This window comes from Prosopis cineraria, unplaced genomic scaffold (genome assembly GCF_029017545.1).
Source record: "Prosopis cineraria cultivar Desert tree isolate PC_DT_omini unplaced genomic scaffold, ASM2901754v1 PC5, whole genome shotgun sequence".
Lineage (NCBI taxonomy): Eukaryota > Viridiplantae > Streptophyta > Magnoliopsida > Fabales > Fabaceae > Prosopis > Prosopis cineraria.
Window position 1 is genome coordinate 35,032,390 of NW_026555336.1, and position 26,423 is coordinate 35,058,812.

Here is a 26,423-nt window from a genome sequence, read left to right on the forward strand (position 1 = left end):
TTTTGTTCAAAGGCAAGTCCATTGTTCTATGTACTTGACAAAGGAAAAAAAGTTCGGCAATTGAGTAGTGTATTCATTAATAACCAATGAAGCCACCAATTTCATATCCACGTGAAACAACTTTTTGCCTTTTGATGACATGTGTCATATGAGTTGGCTTTTAAAGTTGATTCTATTCTTTTACTTCTTTTTCTTTTTAGTTTGATTTTACCAGTATTTAGATGAATTTGATATTAATAAAACAAAAAATAACGCCTGAATAAAAAAGTAGATAGAATTAAACCATTGCACAAAAAGGAATTAAACCATAGCATTTGGATTTGATGAACACAAAGGCTAAATTCATGCACAATTAAAAGCCATGTCACTGAAATAAAAAAAAATTAGAGAATATATATATATATATATATATATAACTCTGTATATTTAAAATGCTTATTTTCAATTAAAGTATGGGATATGTGAATCTTTTATATATAATATTCATTCTACAATAAACTCTATTATTAACGTTTGAAGATCCATTTGTTTTTACTTGATTGAAAATAGGTATATTAAGTATAAGATTAAGTATCTAACTATTTTTCAAAAAGTTGAATAGTGTAGATTAAAATAAAACAATTTCAAACGTTAGACACTAGCAGTTAAATTCAACTTTTAAAACTCATAATATGATCCATTTATTTTTTTTAAAAAAAATCTGATCCATTAAAATCAAGATTTTTTAGAATTTGATAATAAGATCTCTTTTGACTTTTATGGATTATGAATACAAGATTTTTCTCCCCTTTATGTTTAAATACAACTTGCAATTCCATTTTTACGTCACGAAGTCAAAATCTAGAAGGAATATTCTATGAGTTGTTAAACTCATCAGATATTGGCCAAGGATTCTTCACTCCTTATCAATCTAATACAATCTGGTTTATTAATTCATTTATTTCTTTTTCAATCTACATTAAAAAAAACTAAAATATATTTTTAATTATCTAACTTTATATAAAATTTTAAGTTGATCCCTTAATTTTATAAAATATATTTTCAGTTTTCTCTCTCCAATACCCTTAATTTTGAATGGTTATTTTTTTTGTCTCAATCATTGTTATTTTTAAAAAATTAAATTTAATATGTCAACATCCAAAAATATTTTGTTAATATTTAAAATTTAATGTAAATTTTTTTATGATAAAACTAACAATGCATAGATTAAAGAACTTAAAAGACACTTTATAAAATTAATGAATCAAAATGAAACCTTATGTAAAATTATAAAACTAAAAATATATTTTAATCTAAAAAAATTAGACCAACACGACAACAAATATGATATTTTATTAATAAAGAAATAAAAATTCTTCTCTCCTCAAATCTTCCAAGAAGAATCAGATTTATTAATTCATTTCAGACCCTATATAAGCCATCCTAGGGCGAAGTCAATATATAAACAGAGAAAAGCAATATATATAGACACACTTTGGAGATAAGAAAGAAATGAAGGGGGAAAAGGTGATGAGATCAATAATAGTGATGGTTTTGGTGTTGCAAGTGGTGATAGGGCAATCAGAAGCAATGTCATTCCTTACATGTTTTGGGTCTTGCATGCCGCAATGTTTTGCTAGTGGTCGGCTAATTAGTACCACAATCTGTTCTGCTGCCTGCATTGCTCAGTGCATTCACCATCACGATGGAAAATACTTAGATGATGGCCAATATCAATGTGCTTTGCCTTGTGCTAATGCTTCTTGCACCAACATCAGTACTCGCTCTAACATAAGTAACTTCTTTTACCTCTTTTATTCTTTCTTTTTTAATTAAAAAAGTTAGACATCAATTGCGTTAAGTTACAAGTCCGATCAAATCCGCGATATATTCATATGCATTCACTAGTGTGCTACAATTTTTTTTTAAAAAAAATTACTTCATTCGTTAAAAAATATAAGATATTTTTAATCTTTTAAAGTGTAATTATTATTTTTTTTCAAAAATACTCTTATTGATAATGATTTTATATTTATTATAGAGTATTTAATAGAGGTTAATATAAAAAGATAGGGTTAGTTAAAAAATAGATAACTATTTTATTGAGAAGTAAAATTTAATTAAAAATATAAAATATTTTTAAATAAAAAAGTATAATTATGTGCCTGTTTGATGTAATGTTGTACGATTTCAAAATAGCATCTTGATAAACGTAATGAGCTCTTTTTTTTTTTTTTTGCCAAAATATGGTTCTATTTAAATGCATCTTATATATATTCACAAGTCTTTTGTGCTTTTTAGGGATTGGCCAAAACAACTTCTTAATTATTTCTTGTAATCTCATCCTTGATTCACTTTTCATTTCATTACATGTTAATGTTCTGTAATCTAGACTTATTAAAAGTTCCCGCTCCCCCTAAAGTGACTGCTACATGTCATGTCCGTCTAGCCTCTGCTCTCCGAATTTGTTGATTTTTCAAAAATTTAGATTTGGAGGTGCTCAATTTTTTTGCATTTTAATTTCTTTTACAAAAACATTTTTTTAATAAAAACACAAGCCAATTTATTAGTTCCTGAAGTTCATATGTTTAACAAATTGAGGATCAATTTTGACGGTTTTATTTTCCTGCTTCAGTAAATTAAATATAAAAAATTTAAAAAATATATTCCCTCCTATATGTACGTTCCATGTGGCAGAGAAAAAATTAAATTTTCTTGCACCAAGTTTAACATGCTATAAAATTCAATTAATATATTATATAGGTATCTCATTGATTTTTTTTTTTCCAATTTTTTTTGCAGATGCAGAGCAAGTCTCAAACTGTGTGGATGGATGCGTAAATAAATGTGTTTAGACTTTAGACTCATGGGCAAAAATAAGTATGCAATACCCTGAAATAAGTACTATTAAATGTATTAGTATTCGTGCCGGTTAAAAAATTTATTAGTATTGCATAATTCCTCTTGAAATGATAATCAGGCCTTTTAAAATGTCATAATTTTTTTAAAATTTTTAGGTATCTTTTTGATATCAATAATTTTATATTAAATGATTAAATTACTCCTTATTTAAAATAAAAAATTACAAGTTCACGTGGGTTATTACTTAATTTTTATGATTCACAAAATAAAAGTTATGATCGCTCAAAAAAAATTATAACTGGTTATTTTTAAAATTTAAACTTTGATAATAAAAAAATTTATTTAAAAATTATGATTTATTATTTAATTTTTATAATTTACATAATAAAAGTTGTAACAACTTAAATAAAAATTATAATTAATTATTTTCAGAACTTGAATTTTGATAGTAAAAAAAGTTTCATGTGAAAAGTTATAACTTTTTATTTAATTTTTACAATTCATGAATTTCATCCTCATCATACTTGTCATGAGTGCAATATAGCTGCAGATTCTCTTGCTAAAGTTAGAATGGTTGCAACTCCTGGGTTTCATGCTATCTTCCAACCTTTGGATGACCTTCAAGATATCTTAGAGCAGGATTGGTCGTTTACGGCTAACATTGTTCTTATGTAGGGAGCTTTGTCTACCCACTTGTTATTATTAAAAAAGGAATTAAAATTGTTATTATTTAAATAAAAATTATAATAGAAATTATTATTTTTAAAATTTATTTATCAATTATAAAAAAATTCATATAAAAATTTATAATTTCTTATTTAATTTTTAAAATTTATAAAATAAAAGTTATGGTTGAAAAAATAAAATTCAAACTTCTTATTTTTATTTTAAACAAGAGATAATTTAATCTTTTAACTTAAAATTATTATTAAAAAATATTAAAAATTAAAAAAAAGTATGATATTAAAAAAATATTATTATTATTTAAATATTTTAATAGAATTTGATTATCATTTTTACTTGCATGCTTTTGTGAAAACAGTAAGGTGATAATAATGAGTATTAAAAAAAATGGTTATAATGGCGAAAACGGTTATGATCCCACTCGGACACTCTGGCCCAGAAGGAACCGACACATGTATATTGTATATACCGCCACGTATCCATGTGGTCCCACATGAGGTATCGACGAAGGATTATTCCCTATCTAGTGATCTACTCCAATTCTCCAGATCACGGTCGCCTCCCGGGCCCCTTGACCCTTAACAACCTGCCCTTTCCCGATTTGGAATCCAAATGCCCTAATGGATTGAATCTTCAGGAAATCCAAGTTACTTGCCTTGATTCTCTTCGTTTCTTTCTTTCTTTCATTTTTTTTTTGTCAAGAACCAGAATCCCTTTTCCATGGCTGCCTTTTCTCCTCCTCCCCCCCTGTGTTTTGTCCTGCTATGGATTCTAGGGTTTGGGTCCGGGTCAGGTATTGCTTATGCTTTCAAGGTTCCTTTCAGAGTAAACGATGCGCTTCCTGTTCTTCCTCGTGGGATTTCGTGGCCCGTTCTTAATAACTTCCACAGTGCGGTGGATTTGCTCCCGTATTTTGTTGGGTCTGTGACTGCCGACAATTCATCGATTGAGTGGAAAGGAGCGTGCTTTTATGAAAATAAAGCTAAGCTGGAGTTCACCGCCGGGGACAGGGATGATCCAGGCTTGGGAGGTGGCATTCTCTATCTCCAGGTTTGTTATTCTGCTTTATGTGAAGTCTTGAAGGTTCTATTCTATATCTGTTTTCCCTGTACAATCTAGATATGATGGATTGCCTAAGTTCGTGGTCAAGCAAAATAGAAGATAACTCTTTGTTATGTATACCAGGCAGTGTGTTTTTAAGTTTTAACGATTTTTTTCGCGAACTGAGATCATTTCTGATCATCTTGCATGACGTGTTGTTCATCATGAATATGGAAATTGGAAGTGGTTGGGCATCGTCATTCTGGATCAATATTACTGATTTTACTTGATAATGCGTTTTATTCTGATTGATTCATGGAAATAACTGCCATTACCTGCATGCATATCTGTTCTGGAAATTCAATTTAAACGTGCATCTTTCCATTTATTCGTTTAGGCAATCGAATAATACTAGCTGATTTGGATGGAAGTTGCTCGCCTCATTGGTTCATGCTTCTATATTAAGTTTCATTCTGACGCTCTCTCCTTTCTTACTCTTTTCTTCTTTTTTAACTGGTCTGAAATATTAATTATTGTCCTTCTGCAGACATCCGCTGCTCACAGCTGGACCTGTATGGATCTGTATGTGTTTGCAACTCCCTACAGAATTACATGGGATTACTACTTCTCTTCTCGAGAACATACCTTGAAATTTGACTCGTGGGAAGAGCCTGCAGAGATGGAATATGTATTTTCTATTCTTTTTCTGTGATTCATTTTGAACATCGTATCCTTGTTACTGAAGGTTAACATCCTCGAGCAGGTAAAGCAACATGGGGTTTCTGTGTTTCTTATGCCATCAGGGATGCTGGGAACCCTGCTATCCCTAATTGACGTTTTACCTCTATTCTCTAACACTGTGTGGGGTCAGAAAGCCAACTTGGACTTCCTGAAGAAACACATGGGAGCTACATTTGAGAAGCGCAGTAAGCCTTGGCGTGCAACTATAAATCCTGCAGATGTTCATTCAGGAGATTTCTTAGCTGTGTCAAAGATCCGTGGCAGGTGGGGAGGATTTGAGACATTGGAAAAGTGGGTAACTGGTGCATTTGCTGGTCATACTTCAGTTTGCTTAAAAGATGAAATGGGCAACTTATGGGTTGGTGAATCGGGGCATGAGAATGAAAAGGTATGCTAATTGAAATATAATAATTGTATACGCCACTTTAACGCTGTTTGGTTGGACTCCCCTCCCCTTGTTTGAAAAATGGAGGGGAGCGGCTCCCCTCCCTGTGGCCCCCCTTATTTGGCAAAAACATAATGGAGGGGAGGGGCTACAAATTGGGGGACATTTGGAGGGATCCTCCCCTCCCCCCCCCCTTTCCAACCAAGCATGGCCTTAAGATATAATGTTTTTGTTACATCCTTTCAAAATTATCTTAGTAGAAATTGAAGTCGTTATGTACTGCTTGGTAGACTGAATATGTTAATTGCTTCATTATTGGTTTGATTTAAAGCATTTAGTCTTTGTTCTCTTTTCCTTATCAGTGACCATAAAAATGATTATCTCATTCAAGTGGTCTACCTCTACGCAGGGTGAAGAAATAATAGTGGTAATACCATGGGATGAATGGTGGGAACTGGCTCTTAAAGATAGTTCTAATCCCCAGATAGCCCTGCTCCCATTGCACCCAGAGTTGCGTGCAAAATTTAACTCTACTGCCGCATGGGAGTATGCACGGAGTATGTCAGGCAAGCCATATGGTTATCATAACATGATATTTAGTTGGATTGACACAGTCGCTGACAACTATCCTCCACCTCTTGATGCTCACTTGGTATTCATCTTTGCCCTTATGAGCTGTGTGACATAAGCATGTTATGAGCGAGTTTTGTGAAGCGGTTGCTGTATTCCTTGGTCCAGGAAACTGTTTTATTGACAAATTAAGTAACAAATAATTATTTAAAAACCTTTTCAAATATGAATTGGAAGGATAGTCTGGGAAGGAGAATCAAGAATGTGCCTTTTGACTTTAGAAGGCAACTCATTAAACCCCGAAAGAATGGAAAAAGGACAATGTAATGGGGGGAATTTTCTATTTTAAAAAATCTTGGCTATGCCTTGCTATCTTAGTGTGGTAATATATGTACATGCTTTATCAGTGGTAACTGAATTTCTAGATCCCAAATACAAGGGAGACATCAACTTGAAGGGTAATGGAAGTTTGTTTATGAGTGATATGTTTTCTGTGCAGGTAATTTCTGTCATGTCTATGTGGACTAGAGTGCAACCAGATTATGCTGCAAATATGTGGAATGAAGCTTTGAATAAGCGGTTAGGGACTGAGGTAGGTATAAAGAGCGGGGTCTGAACCATTTAGATGATATTTTTTTCCATCTGTGCTCTTTTTTTTTTTTTTTCTATTTTATGTATTTTGATTATTTATTTTTTTCTATTCCTTTATCATCTAGATGTTACATAAACTCTCCCTCTCACTCACATGCACCAATGAAAAAAAGGAGAAAAAAATACATGCTTTCTTTGTTTAATTTCTTTTATTTTGTGTAGAAATATTTTGTCAAAACTATGAGGGATACCAATTGCTCTTTGGATTGGTTATGTTTCTGGCCCTAAAAGACTAAAAGTTCAACCTGTTATTGAAAATATATGGTGTTGATAGTGTTATTCAATAATAATGGTGTTGATGAGTTATTCAACATGCTTAATGGTTGACTTCTTTCCCTACTATGGTCAAGTGTAAATTTTTTTTTTCCCCAAGATTTTTGATCTTTTAAATTTGAGCTTTACGAGTTAAATACCCTTCAACCATGAGGATGAATGAAATGCTCGGTTTCTTGAAGTTCTGTGTACTGGACTGAGCGTCAAATGTTAAAATACTTTTGCATGGGCCAAATTTCACTGAAGATATCACTTATAAATTTAATAATTTATACTTTAGTGGGCTGGAAGCAACGCGTGTACTTCAATGAAGTATGAAATGGCTGTTTCTGTTGTAGTTGATAGGGTCCTCACATTTTTGCATGCTTCCAGGGTTTGGCTCTGCATGAAATTCTGGCTGAGACTGAGAAGCGTGGGATACCTTTCGATCAATTACTTACCATTCCAGAACAAGATGAGTGGGTATATAGTGATGGAAAATCAACAACATGTGTTTCCTTCATTCTCTCGATGTATAAAGAGGCTGGAATATTTGGATCCGTTTCCAGCTTCATTCAAGTAACTGAGTTCACTGTTAAGTCTTGATATCCTTCAGTGACCTTGCCTGGTTTGGTTTTGTAAATCTGGATGAATGATTGCTGGTTACAATCAGTTAGTCATGTGTTTATGTTATTATTTGCAGATTCGGGATGCCTACATGCTCAAGATTTTTGAAGATAACCAAACACGACTGCCAAGCTGGTGCAACAATGAGAGTGACCAGCTTCCCTTCTGCCAGATTCTTGGTGAATATAGAATGGAACTACCTGGCTATAACACTTTGGAACCATACGGCAACATGAATGAACACTGCCCTTCCCTTCCCCCAACTTATGACAGGCCCTCACGATGCTAAATCCATTCGCTTTACCATCAACGTATTTACACCTATTGATGTTATTTGAATTGCCTGCTGGCTTTATACAAGCAATAACTTAAAAAGGGGAGGGGGGAACTTAAATGCTGTTCTGAGGCAATGTAGGGTTTTTTAAACAAATGACCGCGCGTCATTTTTTTATTTGATAGCTCGGTAAAGCGTTACCACGTTTTCCTGTACTGGGAATATACCAATCTGGCATGGCCTGCAAATCACAGAATACTAGAATACTGTATCTTCACGAGAATGCTGTTTATATGCTGCGATAATTTTAGAGGTTTACAAATTGATCATATGGTCCCGAGGTTTAATCCTCCTTGTGTGTAAGTGTGTTAGGGATCCATGCGAGTTTCTCTTTCCCTTGGGTTTGAGTTCTTCATATTTGGTAAAATGGGCAAATTGCAGTTCTTTTCGTGTTTGTATGGGTCTTCGGAAGACAATTTTTGGTCTCTGTTATCAAGTATTTGTGTCATTCGGTGCCTTTTAGAAAGTATTTTCCTCTAATACTTTGACTCCTATTTCCATAAGAGTTCTTGTACAGATTTTTGTGTCAAAAAGGTTAGCTAATGGGATCACTCTGTCAGCAGAAAGAGGATTCGCGGTGATTGGATTTGGATGCATGGCTTTAATTTGGTGTGTGATATTAATTCATGTTTAGTGTTGGATCGTGTCCTGGATAAAGTTTTCTAATACAATACTTTTGCAGAAAAAATTACTTTAGTAGCTGAAAATTGTAAGTGTAATGTCAAAAGCATGTTAATTTTATTTCTGCAGTTAGAAAAATGCTGAAATAAAAAAAATAAACACTTTACGTGATGTTTAATTGTATAAAAATATTGCAACTCCAATTAACTACTTGTAACTTAATCATTCTTGCCTACAGCCAGTTGATATGTTCTTAATTATCAGAATTTAATTCCATTTTTATGACCAGCGCCAGACTTCAGCAATAATATAATAATAAATCATTCTATTATTTATATTTATTATCAAAATCTATTGAATCCGTAAGAAAGTAAAAGTCAAAATAATTTGCGTCTCATTTAAATAGGATTAATTTTAATTTTCTGACGAATTCCTATCCAAACCACCCTTAAAAATATAGTATGTAAAATCAGACAATAAATACTTCATTGCGTTCACAAGGAATGCGTCGGCCTCTGTACAGTGGAATAGCATACAATGTGGTATGTCTTACATCATCATCAGAAAAATTAGGATGATTTTAATCACGTAAAACATATGTTAAACGAAGTAATTATGAACTTGGGGAATTAAAAAAAATATTGAGGGTGTTCATTTTTCGTCGGAAGCTTCTTTGGAAAAGGACTCGCCAGATTTTTCTTTAAAAAAAAAAAAGAAAAAACCTGTAAAGATACTTTAAATGTATAGTTGCCAAGCGTCCAAGTTTGACCGTTCAAGCGTTGCAATACCAACTGCCATCGAACGTTCTAATTTCCGTGTCTAAACGTCAGACATGACGCTTAGCATCAACCCAGAAAACAAATATAGCACAAATGATTATCGGTAGTTGGGTAGAAAGGATTCACAAGGGAAAAAAAAATTGAGCCTTATAAACAAAGTAAATTATGCTGAAAAACTACATTCGACAAAATCAAACAGACAATACTTGAATATAATTCACCAACAATATTTGATCTCGTAGTTGGTAAAAAAAAAAAATTAACTGCATAGGTGGTTTATCCACTGAATTTGACTGTGAATGAAAGAATTATAGCAGCAAAGATGTATCTGGGTCTATATGTCAATACGCTCTGATTCCTTGTCCAAAGCTGTGAAAAATATTATTCGAGGTTCATGTAAAATCTTCACATTGATATTATTATTAACATGGCTCTTTTAACTAGTTTTGAATTTTACTGTTGTCCACTGTAAAATAACAAAATTTCAAGTACCAGTGCCTATATAAACATTTAAAAAAAAAAAACCGTGGCAGGAATGTGTCAACGGACTGAGCAATAAAGTAGAAAATATGAAGAAGTTTGATTTTGCAAGACATCAAAAATATGGCATCCTTTCTAGAACGATTCAAACATAATTGACATAACAAGGACTTACTTGGCAGATGAAATAAAAATAAACAAGTTGAGATAAATATTAAAAAACATATTTTAATAATTTTTATGACAAAACATACTTTTCAATAGTCAAGATTAGTTATTTGTCAGTGTCAAGGCGGCGGAAGGTCTTACTTTTAAGCCTATAAGCTTCTCCCACGTGTCCTATTCCTCCTGGCCATCTTATTCTGTTGTTCAGCTACTTTGCTCCCTTCGTTTCCCACTTCAAATTCTTTTTAATTTTTTAGTGTTACTTAAGGATTCTTCTCCTTAAAAAAAAAAAAAAAAGTAAGGTTTGGCCGTTTGGCTAACCGAAAAATGAAAAAACTTTTATATTACTTAATAATAAAATAAAACATGACAAAGGGAACTTCCAAGTTCCAAGCTGCAATTGCAGTGCGATGACAAAAGCAAGATGTATGCATGGATATATAAAAGTCAATGCGTTTCCCGTTTCTAAATCAAAAATCTAATTTACACGGAACTCATAAATTTTGAGAAAATTACAACAACACACACACAATTTATTTAAAATATTATAAAATCATGTTTCATATATATATATATATATATACATCATGAAGTTGGCATCAAGAGTTAAATTATAATTTAATATTTTATAAAAAAATATTTTCTTTTATAAAAATACAAATTTAAACCTGACGTTAACAAAAAAAAATAATTTTACCAAATATAGAAAAAGTGATTTCGTTTAATAAATTTTTGCTGGCACATGAAAGTTTAGAACCAGCAATTCTGATAAGAATAGAGAATACCTCTAAGTTAAAAGAGTGCTCTTAAAAATATTTAAAACTGTCTACTAATAATATCCACACATCTGTAAAAGAAATTTAAACCAATGATTTCATGAATTATGAGATAAATTATAAACCAACCTTTGTGTTTGTGAGCTAAAATGGTTGTATGCACTATACAGACAGCAGCAATGTGGTTCAAACAATTTACCTTGCGATACCGCTTCCAGTCGTGAAGCATAGTAACACTATAGAAAACGACGGCGTTTACCGAGATGGCGCGTCTTCCTTGTACTTGCGGAGGACGGGCTCTAAAGAAATGACACGGACAACTTTTCAACGACCTCCGCGTCAAAACTATTTTTTTTTAACAGAGACTCCATACGCTTAAACTTGCCGTCTTCTGATTCTCCATTTCAACTCTTATATACATCTTCATCCTCATTTTCCTTCTCCATTTTTTTTCTAACCAATCAATTCCCTTGCCTAAACATGAGACTCCATCTGTTCTTCTTCGCAATTTGTCTCTACCTCTCTGTCTCTTTCACGCCCATTTCAGCTCGATTGTTCCCTAATGTTTCATCCATACCTCCTTGGCTTACCAAAAACGTGCCTCCCGGCGCCTGGGATGCCTTCCGGAACTTCACTGGCTGCCGTCCAGGGAATAGCTACGACGGTTTGGGTAAACTCAAGAAGTACTTCAACCACTTCGGCTACATCCCTACCACCCCTTCCAACTTCACCGACGACTTCGACGACGCCCTTGAATCAGCCATTAAAACTTACCAGAAGAACTTCAATCTCAACGTCACCGGCGAGCTCGACGCTGACACTCTTCAGCAGATTGTTCGTCCGCGATGCGGCGTCGCTGATATAATCAACGGCACCAGCACCATGAATTCCGGCGAGGAGAATACCTCCGCCGCGAGTAACGATTTACACTTCCACACCGTTTCCCACTACACCTTCTTCCCCGGGACTCCGCGGTGGCCCGCCGGCAGCCAGAGTTTGACGTACGCTTTCTTGCCCGACAACGACCTGACGGACAACGTGAAGAGCGTGTTCGCCACCGCCTTTGATCGATGGTCCGAGGTCACGACGCTGACTTTCACGGAGGCGTCATCGTATCAATCGGCGGACATCAGGATAGCGTTCTACTCTGGGGACCACGGAGACGGAGAGCCATTCGACGGACCTTTGGGGACTCTGGCCCACGCGTTTTCACCGACGAACGGGAGATTCCATCTGGACGGTCAAGAGAACTGGGTGGTATCCGGTGATGTGGCGCAATCGTCGCTGTCGACGGCGGTGGATCTGGAATCTGTAGCAGTCCACGAGATCGGGCACTTGTTAGGATTGGGACACTCATCAGTGGAGGAGGCGATCATGTACCCGACGATATCGTCGAGGACGAGGAAGGTGACTCTGGCGGATGATGATATTCAGGGGATCCAACAGCTTTATGGATCGAACCCTAATTACAACGGCTCCACCACGGTGACGACTTCTCAGGAGAACGATTCCAGCCATGGCGGACGGCGACTCAGTGTGGTGGAGTCAACGCGGGGGCTCCTCCTTTTGGTAGCCGTTGGATTAGCCCATTTGATTTTGTAGGTTTTCATTCTTTTTATTTTTTTATAGATATTTTTTAAGGGGAGGGATTGGCCCATTGGGTTGGCCTTGACCAAGCCTCGTTTTTGTTTTTCTTTCACATTTTTTGTTGTGATTATAGAATGTATCATTCTTATATTATAGCTAGTTATTGATGTAGTTGTTGGCGCCTGCACAGCTCTGCATTGTCATGGTGCCATATTATGATAGGTATTGTTTATACATTTTTGTTGAATAAGGCTTCGAGAATGTTTTATGCGTTTTATTATTATTATTATTATTTTGTTCAGGATTGAACTTTGGCTTATTAATTTGATGACCATATGATTTTCACTAACTGTGCTTTTCAAAATTTGACATCTGAACTTCATTCAATTCATGTTAGCAAGAGATTCTGGGATTTAGTAAAATCATCAATGAAAGGCATATACTCAGGAACTAATGTCCAAAATTTCACTGCTCCTTGGAATTTTTTTATTTTGTTTGCAAAAAATAAAAGAAGATTAGCTTTAGCATCCCCATATTCAGGTGATTTTAATTACCCCCCCATATATGTATTCCTAGATTCGTTTCTATATATACTTTGCTGTAAGTTATGCATTCTTTAAAAATTATCTGATATGTATCACGGATTTAGTTATATATATATATATATAATATTATCTGATATGAATTACTAGATTAGACTGATTTTTACTATCAACGAGCTTAATTTACTTAAAGAGAATGACATATTTTCTAAGGTGAATTAGTTCAAGTTATGCCAAATTAGCCATAGTAGACGATAACGAAAATGTACAGACAAGTCCACTTAAATGAACAACCAAGTGTCCAAGTCACCGTCATCTTCATCCAAATGCAGAGCCAGAGGTGCTCTCCTGCTCTGTTTGAAGAAGATGCCCGAAGTCCTTTGTCTTGAAATTTTGTTTCAGTTATGCTTTATAATTTGAGCAAAAATTCCATGCAGCCATTAAAGCGCAGCGTCTTATTAAGTGACATTAATGTTGATCCTGCACTTTACGTACAATCTTTTTTTTTTTGGTTCAAAAAAAAGGTGATATGTCTGCGGGCTCAGATAATAGTGCGGGTTTTTCTCGGGGAGCCAATAAAGGCCCAAATAACGACTTTTTAAAATAAAAAAGCACGACCCATTGGCTTTAGTGTTGCTCAGAAAATGGAACTAAATTACCCGAAAAACGTGCATGAGGATAAAAAAAAAAAACCACAAGGGATGGAGCTTTATTGCCAAATTTTTATATATTACTAGTGATGCATCAAGGTTTAAATTTTTTTAAATGACTTGTCTACATTTAGTGCTTGGCAATATTTTGAATAAGATTGCCACTCAAACATGTGGCTTCAGAAAGAAGCAGCAAAAAGCAAAAATCTTGAAATAACAAAACTATTTGCGCTCAGTTTCAGATTCTTGCAATCATTTAGCACGCTGCCAATAAATGTGGGGGCCATATTTAGCTAACGGACTACTTGATGGGAGAACAACCAAGAAGCTTGAGACTTGCTGGAAAAGCAAACAGTAATAATAAAAGCACGACTATAAAAGTGAAAAATGACCTTCTCACTGTTTATATATACCAAACACTCTGTTGGAATAATTTCAGGTGGAAAAAAAAAATAAAAAGAAATGAATGGGGTACAGTTGAAATGATGACAATGTGATATTCAAGTGAAATTTCAGAAAGTAATCCCTTCATCTCTATTTCTTTTCACTTCATTTCATCTAAAGTCGCTTAAGATGTCCAAATCCATAACCTCTTGACAAACACGTCCAAAGCAATAATTTAAAAAAGAAAGCAAACAAAGACAGACTCCATACAGCAAATCTTAGATATAAAAGAGGAATTAGCACTGACCAGAACTGTCCTTTAATTTCAATTGTGGGGAAGCTGAAACTACTCTGCATACACTTAGGGACTGCCAGCATGCTGTAAATCTGTGGAAACAACTCATCTGCCCAGAATAGTGGAGTGATTTCTTCATACTGCCCGCTGATGAATGGCTCAGGCGAGGAAGGAAGCAGGGAGGAGTTACTTAAGCAAGGTACAGTGGAACATAATCTTCTATTTTTGTTGGGAACTTCGGACAACAAGATGCCAGAAACTTTTGAGGATGATGGTGCTGTCTTGAAAATTGACCCAAAAAATTGCATATTTTTAATTAATATGGATAAGCGGTTAGTAGAATATATATATTGGACAGAAAAGGGTTCCTAACTTTCAGCCTCATATCAGTTCTTCTCTGGATAATGAAAGCATTGGAATCAATGTTGATGGTTCGGTGTTAGCAAATGGTGCGAGTTTTTGAGCTGCAAGATTGCCCAATGGTTCTTGGATGTTTGGGTTTTACTGCAACTTCAGCCTTATCCACCAGTCATTGCTGAGGTTCTGGGAATTGCGAAAGCTCTGGAAATTAGCTGGAATAAAGGCCTGCGTACCATCGAAATTAATTCTCTCGGATTGTGGGAAGCCATCAACCTTCTCACAAGGGAATTGCTTCAACAACCTTCTTTCCAGCACATTATTCATGACATTTGATCTTCTCAACAAGAAGTGGAATGTATCTTTCAATTTCATCTCTAGAGAAGAAACTCTCTTGCTGATATCTTAGCCAAACATGGCCACTATATGACCCTCCGATTTGGAGGTCCTTGATCAGTATCCACCTTTTCTACAAGATGAGGGACATGTTTGTTTTTCCCCCCCTTGCTTTGTTAGTTTTCGTTTTGCTTGTCTGACCTTTTTGTATCTGTACTGTTTATCCGAGTAATTAATGATTCAGTCTGCATTCAAAAAATAAAGTAGAAAGCAAATGGCGTCACAGAGAGATTGCTACACTCCAGAGAGGGCAGACAAACGAACAAAACAAAAGCCTTAATTAGCGTGGTCTCATGATCTCATCTAGAAACTTCCAGCATCAGCCATTTCCAATATTATTCATGGAAGTGGTGGACTTAGTCTATGTTCTTCCTCTTTAACTTTAAAATTTCTCCATTTGAACCTGAAAACATCCTTGGAGGACATAAACCGCGTACGCTAGCATGGTCGCGAGAGGGAAGGACATCACGCCTGGGGGCCACAGCCAGTAGAGTTGGAAGCGTAAGTTGAGTTTATTGAGCTACCTATTTAAGCATGCTTTCTTTTTCAAGCGTTTTGAAAACACAAGTATATTAGCTTAAAAAAGCTTTTGAACACGATTCCTTTAATCCTTTTAAACCATGAAAAACAGGTTCGGGTCCAAACTAATTGTTTAAGCTTGGGTTTATTTTTACCCAGGAAAATTGCGACATTTTATATCTTTGGATTAAATTTAGATTTTAAAAAAGTGTTTATATTTTTTTAATTAGAATTTGCGTTAGTCATTTTAGATTTTAGAACATTTTAACTTATGCTTTAGAGCATGAATATGTGATATTATAATTGCAAACTCAATCATAAAAATCTAAAACGATAAAAATAGTCTGGGTCTGGTCCAAAATCTAATCAATGAAGGCTGAGCCTGAAAAAATCACATGTTCACAAACCTATGAGATTGATAAAAACTTGGTGGTATATATAATTTTTAATGTCGGCTCCCATCATAGTTAAATGCCAATATCAACCCTGCATGGTGTAGTATGCAAGCAGATGCTATCCACAAGCAGCACCTGATATGATTATGAGTGATTTGAATTTGATTACTAAAAGACAGCGGAGACAGTAAAGTCCAAACGCAAAAGAATGCAAGAGATGAGGAAATTTCCTCCAACTTGATGGAATGATGTGGCCCTTATCTCATTAAAAAAAACAGCCACTAGTAATGCCAAAGCAACAGCCACTCTAATTCCTTCTTCATATCCCTTCGCCAGCCAAACATGTGTGCTGGAAAGCACCCCAACTTGTTCCCTCACGCCCTCAGCTCTTTTCCCTTATTGCCCCTTCTTTAACATTAATATTTGACTTGATATCATTCGTGCTTTACATAATCTGCCTCCAAGTTGTCACAAGTTACAGAATATGATGTGATTTTAAACATCCTTGATCCTTCCAAGCCTAACACTCGTTCTTTTAAAATATACTCCCTCCGTTTTATTTATAAGGCATTATTTGCAAATGACGTTTTTATTTCATTCAAAATATTTTTAATCATTAATGAATTGGATTAGACATGTTAAGAAGATCAATTGTAAAGTAAATTTAAAAAAGGAATACAATATTGGCAGGATATTGTAGTGAATTTAGTAGATAGTGTTAGTAAAGCTCATCCAATCTCCTAATAAATTTGAATGCATATATTTCTGCTGAGTTTGGTAGGATGGTACGTCAAAAGCAAATTCAATAATCAATGCAAGTAATGATTTCCCTGAAAATTCTGGAACCAAAAAAAAAAAAATTCTCGACAATCCCAAAATCCCCAGTTGGAAGTGGTGACTGGGGTTCAACAAAAGGGGAATAGAACACTGTCGTTTGTGCAAAGCGAGCGTTCATGGTCAACCACGGCCAGGTCATCATCTGTCCACCTTCGCATTCATTTCCGACATGCTAAAATGCGCATCCGCCTACTCGCTCGTGCTAAAGTGCACCCGCCTCTTTAACGATCCCGCGCTATATAAACCTAACCACCCCTAGCGAAATCCCCAAGAAAACGAGAAGCCAACAAGGATACAGAAAACAAGAATGGGACTTCCCTGTTGCCATGTCACAGAGGATCAAGAACAGCCGACGCATGACAATTCCGATCACCTTCATTCCGAATCATCAACTGCTTCTTCCCTTTCTTCTCAGCCAAGTCTACCTTCTGTTCCTTCGCTAACTCCTCCGGTGATACCACCCTATCAAACCCAGAATTCTCCTCAGTCTCATCACCAGCTCGTAACCACACTCACTTCGACACCTTCCTCTCCCATATTCACCTTAACCCTCAATGGCAAGTTCCTTTACGCTGGCTCGTTCAACAGCGATATTCGCTCATGGAGCCGAGGCCCCGGTTTTACTAGCAATCCCCATGGCGATGTCGTGGCATCCAACAATGGAGCAGTGAAATCCCTTGTTGTTTCCGGCGACAAGTTGTTCAGCGCCCATCAAGATCACAAAATCCGGGTCTGGAAGATCCAACCTGACTATCCGAACCAGAGTTTCAAACCCGTTGCGACTCTCCCTACTCTCGGAGATCGTTTCTGCAAGCTTTTCTCGGCTAAGAACTATGTCCAGGTACGACGGCACAAGAAGTGCACGTGGGTTCATCACGTCGACGCCGTCTCTTCCCTCGCTCTGTCCAGTGACGGGACCCTGCTTTACTCTGCTTCGTGGGATCGAACGTTCAAAATCTGGAGAACTTCAGATTTCAAGTGTTTAGAATCCGTCCGGGCGCACGAAGACGCGATAAACGCCTTGGTTTTGTCCAGTGATGGGGTTGTTCACACTGGTTCTGCAGACAAGAAGATCAAAATATGGAAAAAGAATGAAGGTGAGAAGAATCATTCCTTAGTGGAAACCTTAGAGAAGCACAAATCAGCCGTGAATGCACTGGCATTAAGCACCGACGGGTCAGTGTTGTACTCTGGTGCGTGTGACAGATCAATTCTGGTGTGGGAAAAGGATGGAGGGAAGATGGTGTTGGCGGGTGCTCTGAGAGGGCACACGAAGGCTATACTGTGCTTGGCGGCTATGGAGGATTTGGTGTGCAGTGGATCAGCTGATAAGGGTGTTAGGATATGGAGGAGGGGGCTTGACAAGAGTTATACATGCCTTGCTGTCTTAGAAGGTCATAAAAGGCCAGTGAAGTGCTTGGCTATGGCGGTTGACTCTAACAAATCCTGTAATAATAATAATGGTGGCTCCGATACTAGCAATACTTATCTGGTTTACAGTGGTAGTTTGGATTGTAACATTAAGGTTTGGAAAGTACAAGTTTCTTTGTTCTGAGATTTGACCTCCATCTTTCTTATATCGGGAGAAAAAGAAGTTTTTGCCGTAGGGAATTAGTATATAGTAAGAGGGTGAAGAATTAAAAGGCATATAGATGATTGAATGCCATATACTTGTACACATTTGAATTGTTCCTTTGTTCCTTGTTTTCACAAGAGGGAGTGATGGGTATGCTACAATTTATTGATTAAATCAATTCTTGAAAGGGTTTTATTTTGAATTGTTTGGATGGTGGTTGGTATAGATAACTCAAGATAAAGGATTTCAGTTAGGTTAGAGTTTTATATGCCATACAATTAAATTTTTAACTTATCATAGGAGTTTTATGTTAAGCTATACTTTGTTGACCCTTCGTATTGATTAATAGTATTAATTAAAGTTTTCAAGTCAGAGAATGTTCGGTGAGTTTTTTTCCCTATTGAGCCGTCTTGTTGTTTTAACTTTTGAGCAGGACAGGATGGTCGTGTAGGTTGAAGCGAAAGCTGAAGGGTTATCTAGAAACTTCTGACTAACTTTTCCTTCACGTATAGTTGGGGTGTGTGTGAATATTACTGCAGAAATTTCTCAGTAATAATATGTTGTTGGGACCACAAATAATGGAATCTTAAAAAAATTCTCAGCTTTCATACGAAATTTTGAATTGCTACCAAACCTAGAAGGAATTAGGAAAGGACTTCCATGCTAGCATTGTCTGACCACTATATTGTCCTTGATTTTTTTTCTAACTTGAAGTCCAAAATCCAAACATCAAGCAAAAAATACTCACTAGGCATCATTGAGCTAGAAAATAATGCATAACTCTCTTCACATAATCTTCAGATTTTGCTTGTTCAGACTTCATCCAGAGGGAACAATAGAGCACCAAAACTACTTCACGCATAATACTGGGCCAATCATAGCTCAAAGACCCGTTCAACCAACGCTGACCAGAATGATTTGGTGATTTAATTCAGGGCAATGGAATCCAAATATGATGTCAAAAACAGATATGTTAGCAAGTTCTATAGATTCTGAAGCAACAAATCATTAGTCCTAGATGGACATCAAGGATAATGGGCCACTGTTTCTTCATCCATCCAATCATTTGTTCCCGATTTTTTTTTTTTTTTAAATATCAGTGCTTTCACAGCGGGAGCCCAAGCCAGCACAGATAATGATGATTAATCTGTCCACAGCATCGTTGGATCATGAGTTTAACTGAAAAGGCTGAATGATTAGTCCATTACCAAGTTCCTCATCGTATTTTCATCATTATTCTGTGTTGCAAATTGCAACTCTGTAGATGGGGCTAGTCTGCACTCTTTCCTCTCAGTTTTCCTCTTCATCACACCAAACATGAAACTAGTAATTATGTCCTCAGAATTCTGGTAGATGACTATACAAACTCACTCACAAAGTAAGATTTGCTTTCTCTACATGGAAGAAGGCTCGCGAAGGACACTCGACTCGACAAGAGCATATCAACAACTAACGCATGATGGAGCATAACTTTCAATATTTTATCATATATCTGCTTGTACAAATTTATGTTAATCCATTTTGGATTAAAGTAATGTTAATATTACAACATTATGTTGAACCACCTTGGATTAAAGTAATGTTTTATTAGAGGCATAAAAGGTTTAAACTGCTTATTTTATTACAAGTGGAGTTATATGAGTTAGGCTAAAAGTACGAATTCTCCATTTTTATATCCTAGCTGTCTCTTCTTGTCTAAAAGAAACGAATTCTTAATTCTGCAGGAAGGATTTAAAACAAGAAAATATATCCTCTTCAAAAAGGCAATTAGGAGAATATATCAAAACATATTCTTTGTGGGGTTTATGTTCTAGAAAAAAAATCTTCTTTCCCCTAACTCTAAGTTTCGTGTGCACCCTAGTTTTAGCCACGTCGCTAAGTATAATGGTGAAAAACCGCGAAGTAACTTTCTAGCAATTTCTTGTACATGGTTTAACTCTTGATTAGATTTAAAACTGCTAATAGCAATCTGATCGCGATATGACAAAATGCTTTAATCAAAAACTTTGAACTTTAATTTATGCAGTGCAACCGGCGATGTAGGCCAAACGACTGAGGACGTTCTTGAAGCAGAAATCTCTGGACTTTTAGTCCATACCTCCTCGTGTAGTCAGGCTTCATGTGAACAAAATGAGAGAGAATTTGCACCTGAAGGACACAATGCAACCAACCAATTCAGTTATCAACTCATGATTGCAAGTCCAACGGTTAGCATAAGGTTGAGAAGTGCAGTTCTATCAGATTCCAAACATAGCAAACCCCGTATTGTAAGGCATATCAGTGAATCTAAGTATTACCGCAATATTAAATTTTGCATAGCAAAGTTAATTTGGTCATGTCAATTAACTCCAACCCGCTAGTGGTGGTGCAGATATCTCTTGTTGCTTTCAGCCATGATAAACATTTTAGAAAGAACCTCAATTACTGCTAAACCATTACATGACCTGAATGTCCAAGAGAAAATTGAAGTTCTGCTTATAGCAGGTCATTTTTCTAGTTATGTAACGTGAGCCGCATAAACATGTCACTAAGGTAATGATTCATGTGATCGGATCGACCTAAACAACCATTTTGACAGGTTTTTATCAGTATTTTCACTAGTTGACTGAGAAAGGTGAGTATATATAAGAATTTCTCTAACATGAACAAAAAATTAGAAGTTTCAGGACACATCAGTGTTAGCCTCTTAGGTAGAAGAACATTACAAAAGGGAATCAAAAGTTCTAGTATATACATAGAAACCACAATCAACTGTCAAAGATAGCTCGTCCTTATGGGGTCCATGTCTGAATTGAACCGAGAAAAACGAGGAGATGGACCTAGAGATACTACAATGTCAGCAAAGCCCTCTAATCGAAACGCCAAATAGAATTCCTAGCAACCATTTTCATCAAGCATCAAACTCGTTGATCCTCGCAAATGCACAATTATGAATTCGCAGAATCAAAGATTGAGCAAAACGTACCCTAATTATCATGAAGGTAATTCTTCCAGAAGCCGTAATCTAACAAAATGCGCAAGCTTAACAGTACTCATTCCGTATATATTTGGTGGAAATAGAAATAAACAGGACAAAATAAGCATTGGGGTGTCAAATTCCTTGTAGAAGCTGCTGCTTCAGAGGAATGGCGAAGACAGAAACATGCAATGACTAACCATGGAAGTCTGAGAAGCAACGTGCAATAGGCAGTGTTCCATACTTCAAATTCGTGGCTGTATGGTCTTTTGCCACAGTTTAATGTAATATTGAAAATAATGCTGAACTGTAATTCTGTTATAGAGAAATTCACTGAATGAAAATTGCATGAATGTTTGATTGATTTGACCAAACTTATAATTTATAAAAAAAAATATTTACAAGTAGTTATTGTAAATTTAATATAATACTCTCACATACTCTCAACAAATTAATGAGGGGCTTGCAAAATGTAGGCATTGTGATTATTTTGTTTATAAGTAAACTTTTATTGGAATGATAACTCGGGACGGGGCCCGAAAAAAATCACTCTTCTTGTGTTATTATGTATGCCGTAAAATTTTAAAGAACGGTTGTTTGGATCGAGACTTTCAACATCAAATTAAAGGAAGTACCAAGATCAGTGGGATAAACTCAATTTCTCTTAATTAGAGTTGAGAGTTAAAACTGCGTAGATAGAAAGAGTAACATTAAAAAAAATCACCCCAAGTTAATTTAATAATGCTTAAATTAGACTTAATATTAATGGGAGTGCCACATATCAAATGGTTATACAAAAAATTATCACAGCCTGGCCATCGAAACCCTCGTCCTCTCAAGTTTCACTAAGAAGCTCAAACACAAAGCAAATAATGATTTCATTGATGTTCTCATGATAGAAATGGTTCTTAATTATCAATTCATTCACAAATGAGAGGAAGATAATTCCCACTCTTCATTTGGGTGAAGATATTAAAAGAAGGAAAAACGAAAAAGAAGCTAAGAAAATGATTGAGCCTCCATTTTTTCAAATTATATTTGACTAAAGTATCCTTGAGTTTGTTTTTGTCGCACTTGACTAACTTGATAAGAAAGAGGGACAGTTAAAATGTAGGAAAATAATTAACGTTTTATTCAAATTGTAAAGAGAGCCAGCATCAAACTCCAAATTAAGCGCGCGACAGTCATGATGAAATGGAGGGGAATAATTTGAAATGCCAACGATTATAAAAGTGAAAGCTTTCTAATCGGTTCCCTCGCAAAGATAATAAATTAAAGGGAGCATTTTCAATAAAGACTTCTTGATTATATTTAATTACATTCAAAATCTTTAAATTTTTGAAATTTCATTATAATTCAGGAGTACTAGTTCGATATTAATTTTAAAGAAAATGACAAAATTTTCCTATTTTAAAATTAATATCAAGACTGTCGTATTTCACCTATTCATTTACTTATTGAATATTATTAATTATCATACTTTGCTTGTTTATTTTCTTGGAATGAAATTAATTGAAAGTTTGGTAATTAACAAAGTAAAGTAGAGCAATTAATAATAATTTGTAAATAAATAAATAATATACAATATAAGAATTAACAAGTTGTCTTGAAATAATTTAAACATCTAAAAGGAAAACAAGTTAAGTAGGGCAATTAACAATATCTCGTGAGCAAATGAATAAGTAAAGTAAGATAATTAATAAATGAAGTAAGAAACTATTGATATTAATTTAAAGAAGGGGCAATTTTATTATTTTTCTTAAAATTTAATATCAAATTGGTATCCTTGGACTGCAATGAAATTTTAAAAATTTAAATGCTTTAAATGCAAATAAGTTTAGGGTCCTTTATTGAAATTCACCCTAAATTAAAAGTGGAATGGGGTGGTTTTAATTATATTTTTAGTAATAAAATGATACTGCAAGCTAGTTGTCAAATAAATAGGACACATTCTAATCTTGCACCTCTATTAATTTTCCTGTATAACAGGCTGTGTTAAACCCCTTTATAAACCTTTATGTGCATATAAATAGCAATTAAAAAGGCGTTATACAAGGTGAGAAAGAAGAAGAAGTCAACTAAAGCGCGTTGACTAAGGGGACAAATTCTTACGTGACCATGTTAACTTTATTAACTTTTACCAACATTCTCGTGCTCCCGCAAGTTCTTCCCCGTGTCGTGTCACGGACCCACACTCCAACACCCTAATTCACGAATTCAGACTCTCTGGCCATGTATATTCATAAAACATCTTAAAATTGATCGTGCATTTTAATTAGTTTGAAATATACCCCTTATATGACCTCGCCTTATTCTAAATTGGAAACTGAATCTTAGGGCTTCATTTGCTGCCTAAAAAATTGAATAAAACAGCTGCATGCGTCTATGTGAGATAGAAGATCATGAATTCATAAAAACAATGAAATGAGACTTTTAAGTCACTACATATAAAAATAACACTTATTTAATTTTATTTAAAAGTCATTTTCAACATATTTCATCTAACCAAAAAAAATTAAAAAAAAATTAACTTTATCTAACAATTTAATTAATTTTTAACTTCACTTATATTAAATATTCATTCTTCAATAATATATTCTCTCCTTCCAATATTTATTAAAAGGTGAAAGGAAAAAAAATTATAATAAAAAATTATTGATATGACCCATAAACAGGATAAAAAAATTGCTCTCTTTATCTCATAAGTAGGAAATGTATGGCTATATATTGCTACATTATTACTATACAAAATAAAAAATTATGATTCTAACAAAATATTGTCTAAAAATAATACTCCCTCTGTTAAAAAATGTAAGATATTTTTTAAAAAATTAAATATTTAAAAATATAAAATATTTTTAATCTTTTGATATGTAATCATTATTTTCTCCTCCCAAAATATCCCTATTGAATGAATTACTTTATATTTATTATAGAATATTTAATATAAATAAATATAAAATAATATGATTAATTTAAAAGTAATTAACTATTATTTTAAATGGTAAAATTTAATTAAATTTTTTTTACATTTTTCAATGATCATATGTGGAAATCACGAGATACTGGTCGAATTTCGGGGATGGCAAAGTTGTTAAACATTATTGGCCCATGCGGACGAAAGTCAAACCAAAAGAGATAAGCATCAAAATGGAGATTCACGCACTTGAGAAAAATTTGAGCGGAGTGGAGCCCACAATGTGGTGTATGGGGCTTCTTCATATCAAACAAAATGAGTTTCTCTCGTTAGGCCCCAAAAGATGCAACCCTAATTATGATTCTATCTAGCCAATAAAAGGAGTTGACATGATCCCAAAATCAAAATTAAAGGGTTGACATTAACTTGGGTTATTTAAATTGCTTACACATACTAACAAGAAACTTGTTTAACACACAATTTTATAAATTCACAACTTAACTATACAAAAAATATATCAAGCTAAAATGAGAGATAAAAAATTGAGTTAGCCTGTTTTTATAAACTCTAGCCTAAAAGGTTCAATTATCTAAAAACGATTTCATTTACAAAACTAATCCTTAAGCTTGTGGTCGATCTTATGGTTTTATGTACTTTTATTTGTTTTGAAATTTTTCTTGAAATGAAGACATGAAATTAAAAATTAAACAAATCAAATTATAAATACTATCATATCAAAGTCCTAAATCATTGTCCAAATTCTCAAAATCAAACGAAATCGTTATATTGTCATGCTCGTCCAAAACTAAATAAATCAAACTATCATATGAGCATATTGATGAGGATTGAGGAGAGGTAACCAGACCACGAATGGGTGAGCGTGAATGAAGGTGATTAGGTTACGCAGAGTTTACTTCTTTTTCAATATTTTTACTCCATTTCTTTTCATATTTGGTTTCCCCCTCCCTCCTCTTTTTCATGCAACAAATATTAATACTTAATAAAAAAAATTAAAACAAGTCGGCCCTCAACCCTAGATGCCCAACTTGTTTAGTTTTGAATGCAATAGGCAGACTTATTTAAGTTTGATGATTGAAGATTGAACCCTCCAATCCTATAGTCTGACCTTGGAATTAAACAGGCTTAAGTAGAATAGTTTAAAAGGCTTGGCTTGTTTTCCTAACTTGAGTTAACATTGAGATTTTACACCAATGATAAAATCTATATAGAAACATGCCATGTTGAAAGACTAAATTTTTTACTATGGTTATTAAACTAGTGTCAAAAGGTTTAAACTTTCTATACGAATTGTAGAGGCAAGAGGTGTAAAAGTTCACTTTTATACTAGTTTTAGTTATAATTGGTATAAAAAATAATTAAAAAAAAAAACAGAAACTCTAGTTTACCTATCAATAATTACCTCTACAAATGCATTTTAGACATTTGAATAATGCTATATTCCTCCATAATATAAAGCGAGACCCAAATAAGAATTCAATGATTTATTTGTAAAAGGTAAAAGAGTAAATTAACTTCTTCAATCTGGGACCTAAACTTTTTTTGGTGTAATGTTTCTCTTAAGACTTTTATAAATCATGAAACCTGACTTCTATTATTAACAAAAAAACTAATAATTTTGATTGTTAATTGATCGAAAATGATAAAAAATGTCTTTAAAATTGCTAAAAGAGATTTAAAAAATATAGACAAGGACCCAACAAAATTACATAAAAGGATAAAGAAAGTTTTATTGGTGTTTTTTAGAATGTTATTGTTCTTTTACTTTATAAAAGCTTTTTTTTTTTGTGAGATTAATGAGCTCAAGTTGTCTTAGAGAGAGCATGACAAAACTGGTAGTCTCCACTGCATGGAATGATTACAGCTTGTAGGTTGTTTAGTGGGATAAATGATCAACGAAAACGATAGTACCCAATAAAGAAACACGCAAAAGGAATATATAATGTTCGTGTGTGTTATTAGCTGGTTTGTATGCATCCTTCTTGGAAGTGAAAAATGGTCACTTTTGTAACATATCGCCTTTTCTTTCTTGGATTTCTCAACAAAT

General features: G+C 34.4%; 3 protein-coding genes across 3 annotated transcripts; all 3 read left to right on the top strand.

Annotated features, from left to right (window-relative positions):
* Positions 1-4,072: 4,072 nt before the first annotated feature.
* Positions 4,073-8,388, top strand: LOC129311991 (uncharacterized). Its single transcript, XM_054954527.1, has 7 exons — positions 4,073-4,575; positions 5,114-5,254; positions 5,330-5,695; positions 6,102-6,344; positions 6,762-6,854; positions 7,559-7,759; positions 7,869-8,388. The coding sequence occupies exons 1-7, from the start codon at positions 4,246-4,248 to the stop codon at positions 8,079-8,081; spliced, it is 1,587 nt and encodes a 528-aa protein (XP_054810502.1). The 5' UTR covers positions 4,073-4,245; the 3' UTR covers positions 8,082-8,388.
* Positions 8,389-11,308: 2,920 nt separating this feature from the next.
* LOC129310584 (metalloendoproteinase 2-MMP) lies at positions 11,309-12,843 on the top strand. The gene has a single exon (XM_054952474.1). It carries the CDS (start codon positions 11,428-11,430, stop codon positions 12,547-12,549), a length of 1,122 nt encoding a protein of 373 aa, XP_054808449.1. The 5' UTR covers positions 11,309-11,427; the 3' UTR covers positions 12,550-12,843.
* Positions 12,844-17,123: 4,280 nt separating this feature from the next.
* Positions 17,124-18,687, top strand: LOC129311565 (protein JINGUBANG). The gene has a single exon (XM_054953907.1). It carries the CDS (start codon positions 17,217-17,219, stop codon positions 18,462-18,464), a length of 1,248 nt encoding a protein of 415 aa, XP_054809882.1. The 5' UTR covers positions 17,124-17,216; the 3' UTR covers positions 18,465-18,687.
* The last annotated feature ends 7,736 nt before the right edge of the window (positions 18,688-26,423 follow it).

Bases quoted from the DNA above. Each gene is read 5' to 3' on its own strand.
- LOC129311991 (XM_054954527.1), top strand. From the start codon at position 4,246: ATGGCTGCCTTTTCTCCTCCTCCCCCCCTGTGTTTTGTCCTGCTATGG. The intron at 6,855-7,558 runs GTAGGTATAAAG...GCATGCTTCCAG, and splicing joins ATAAGCGGTTAGGGACTGAG to GGTTTGGCTCTGCATGAAAT. The intron at 7,760-7,868 runs GTTAAGTCTTGA...TATTATTTGCAG, and splicing joins TTCAAGTAACTGAGTTCACT to ATTCGGGATGCCTACATGCT.
- LOC129310584 (XM_054952474.1), top strand. From the start codon at position 11,428: ATGAGACTCCATCTGTTCTTCTTCGCAATTTGTCTCTACCTCTCTGTC.
- LOC129311565 (XM_054953907.1), top strand. From the start codon at position 17,217: ATGGGACTTCCCTGTTGCCATGTCACAGAGGATCAAGAACAGCCGACG.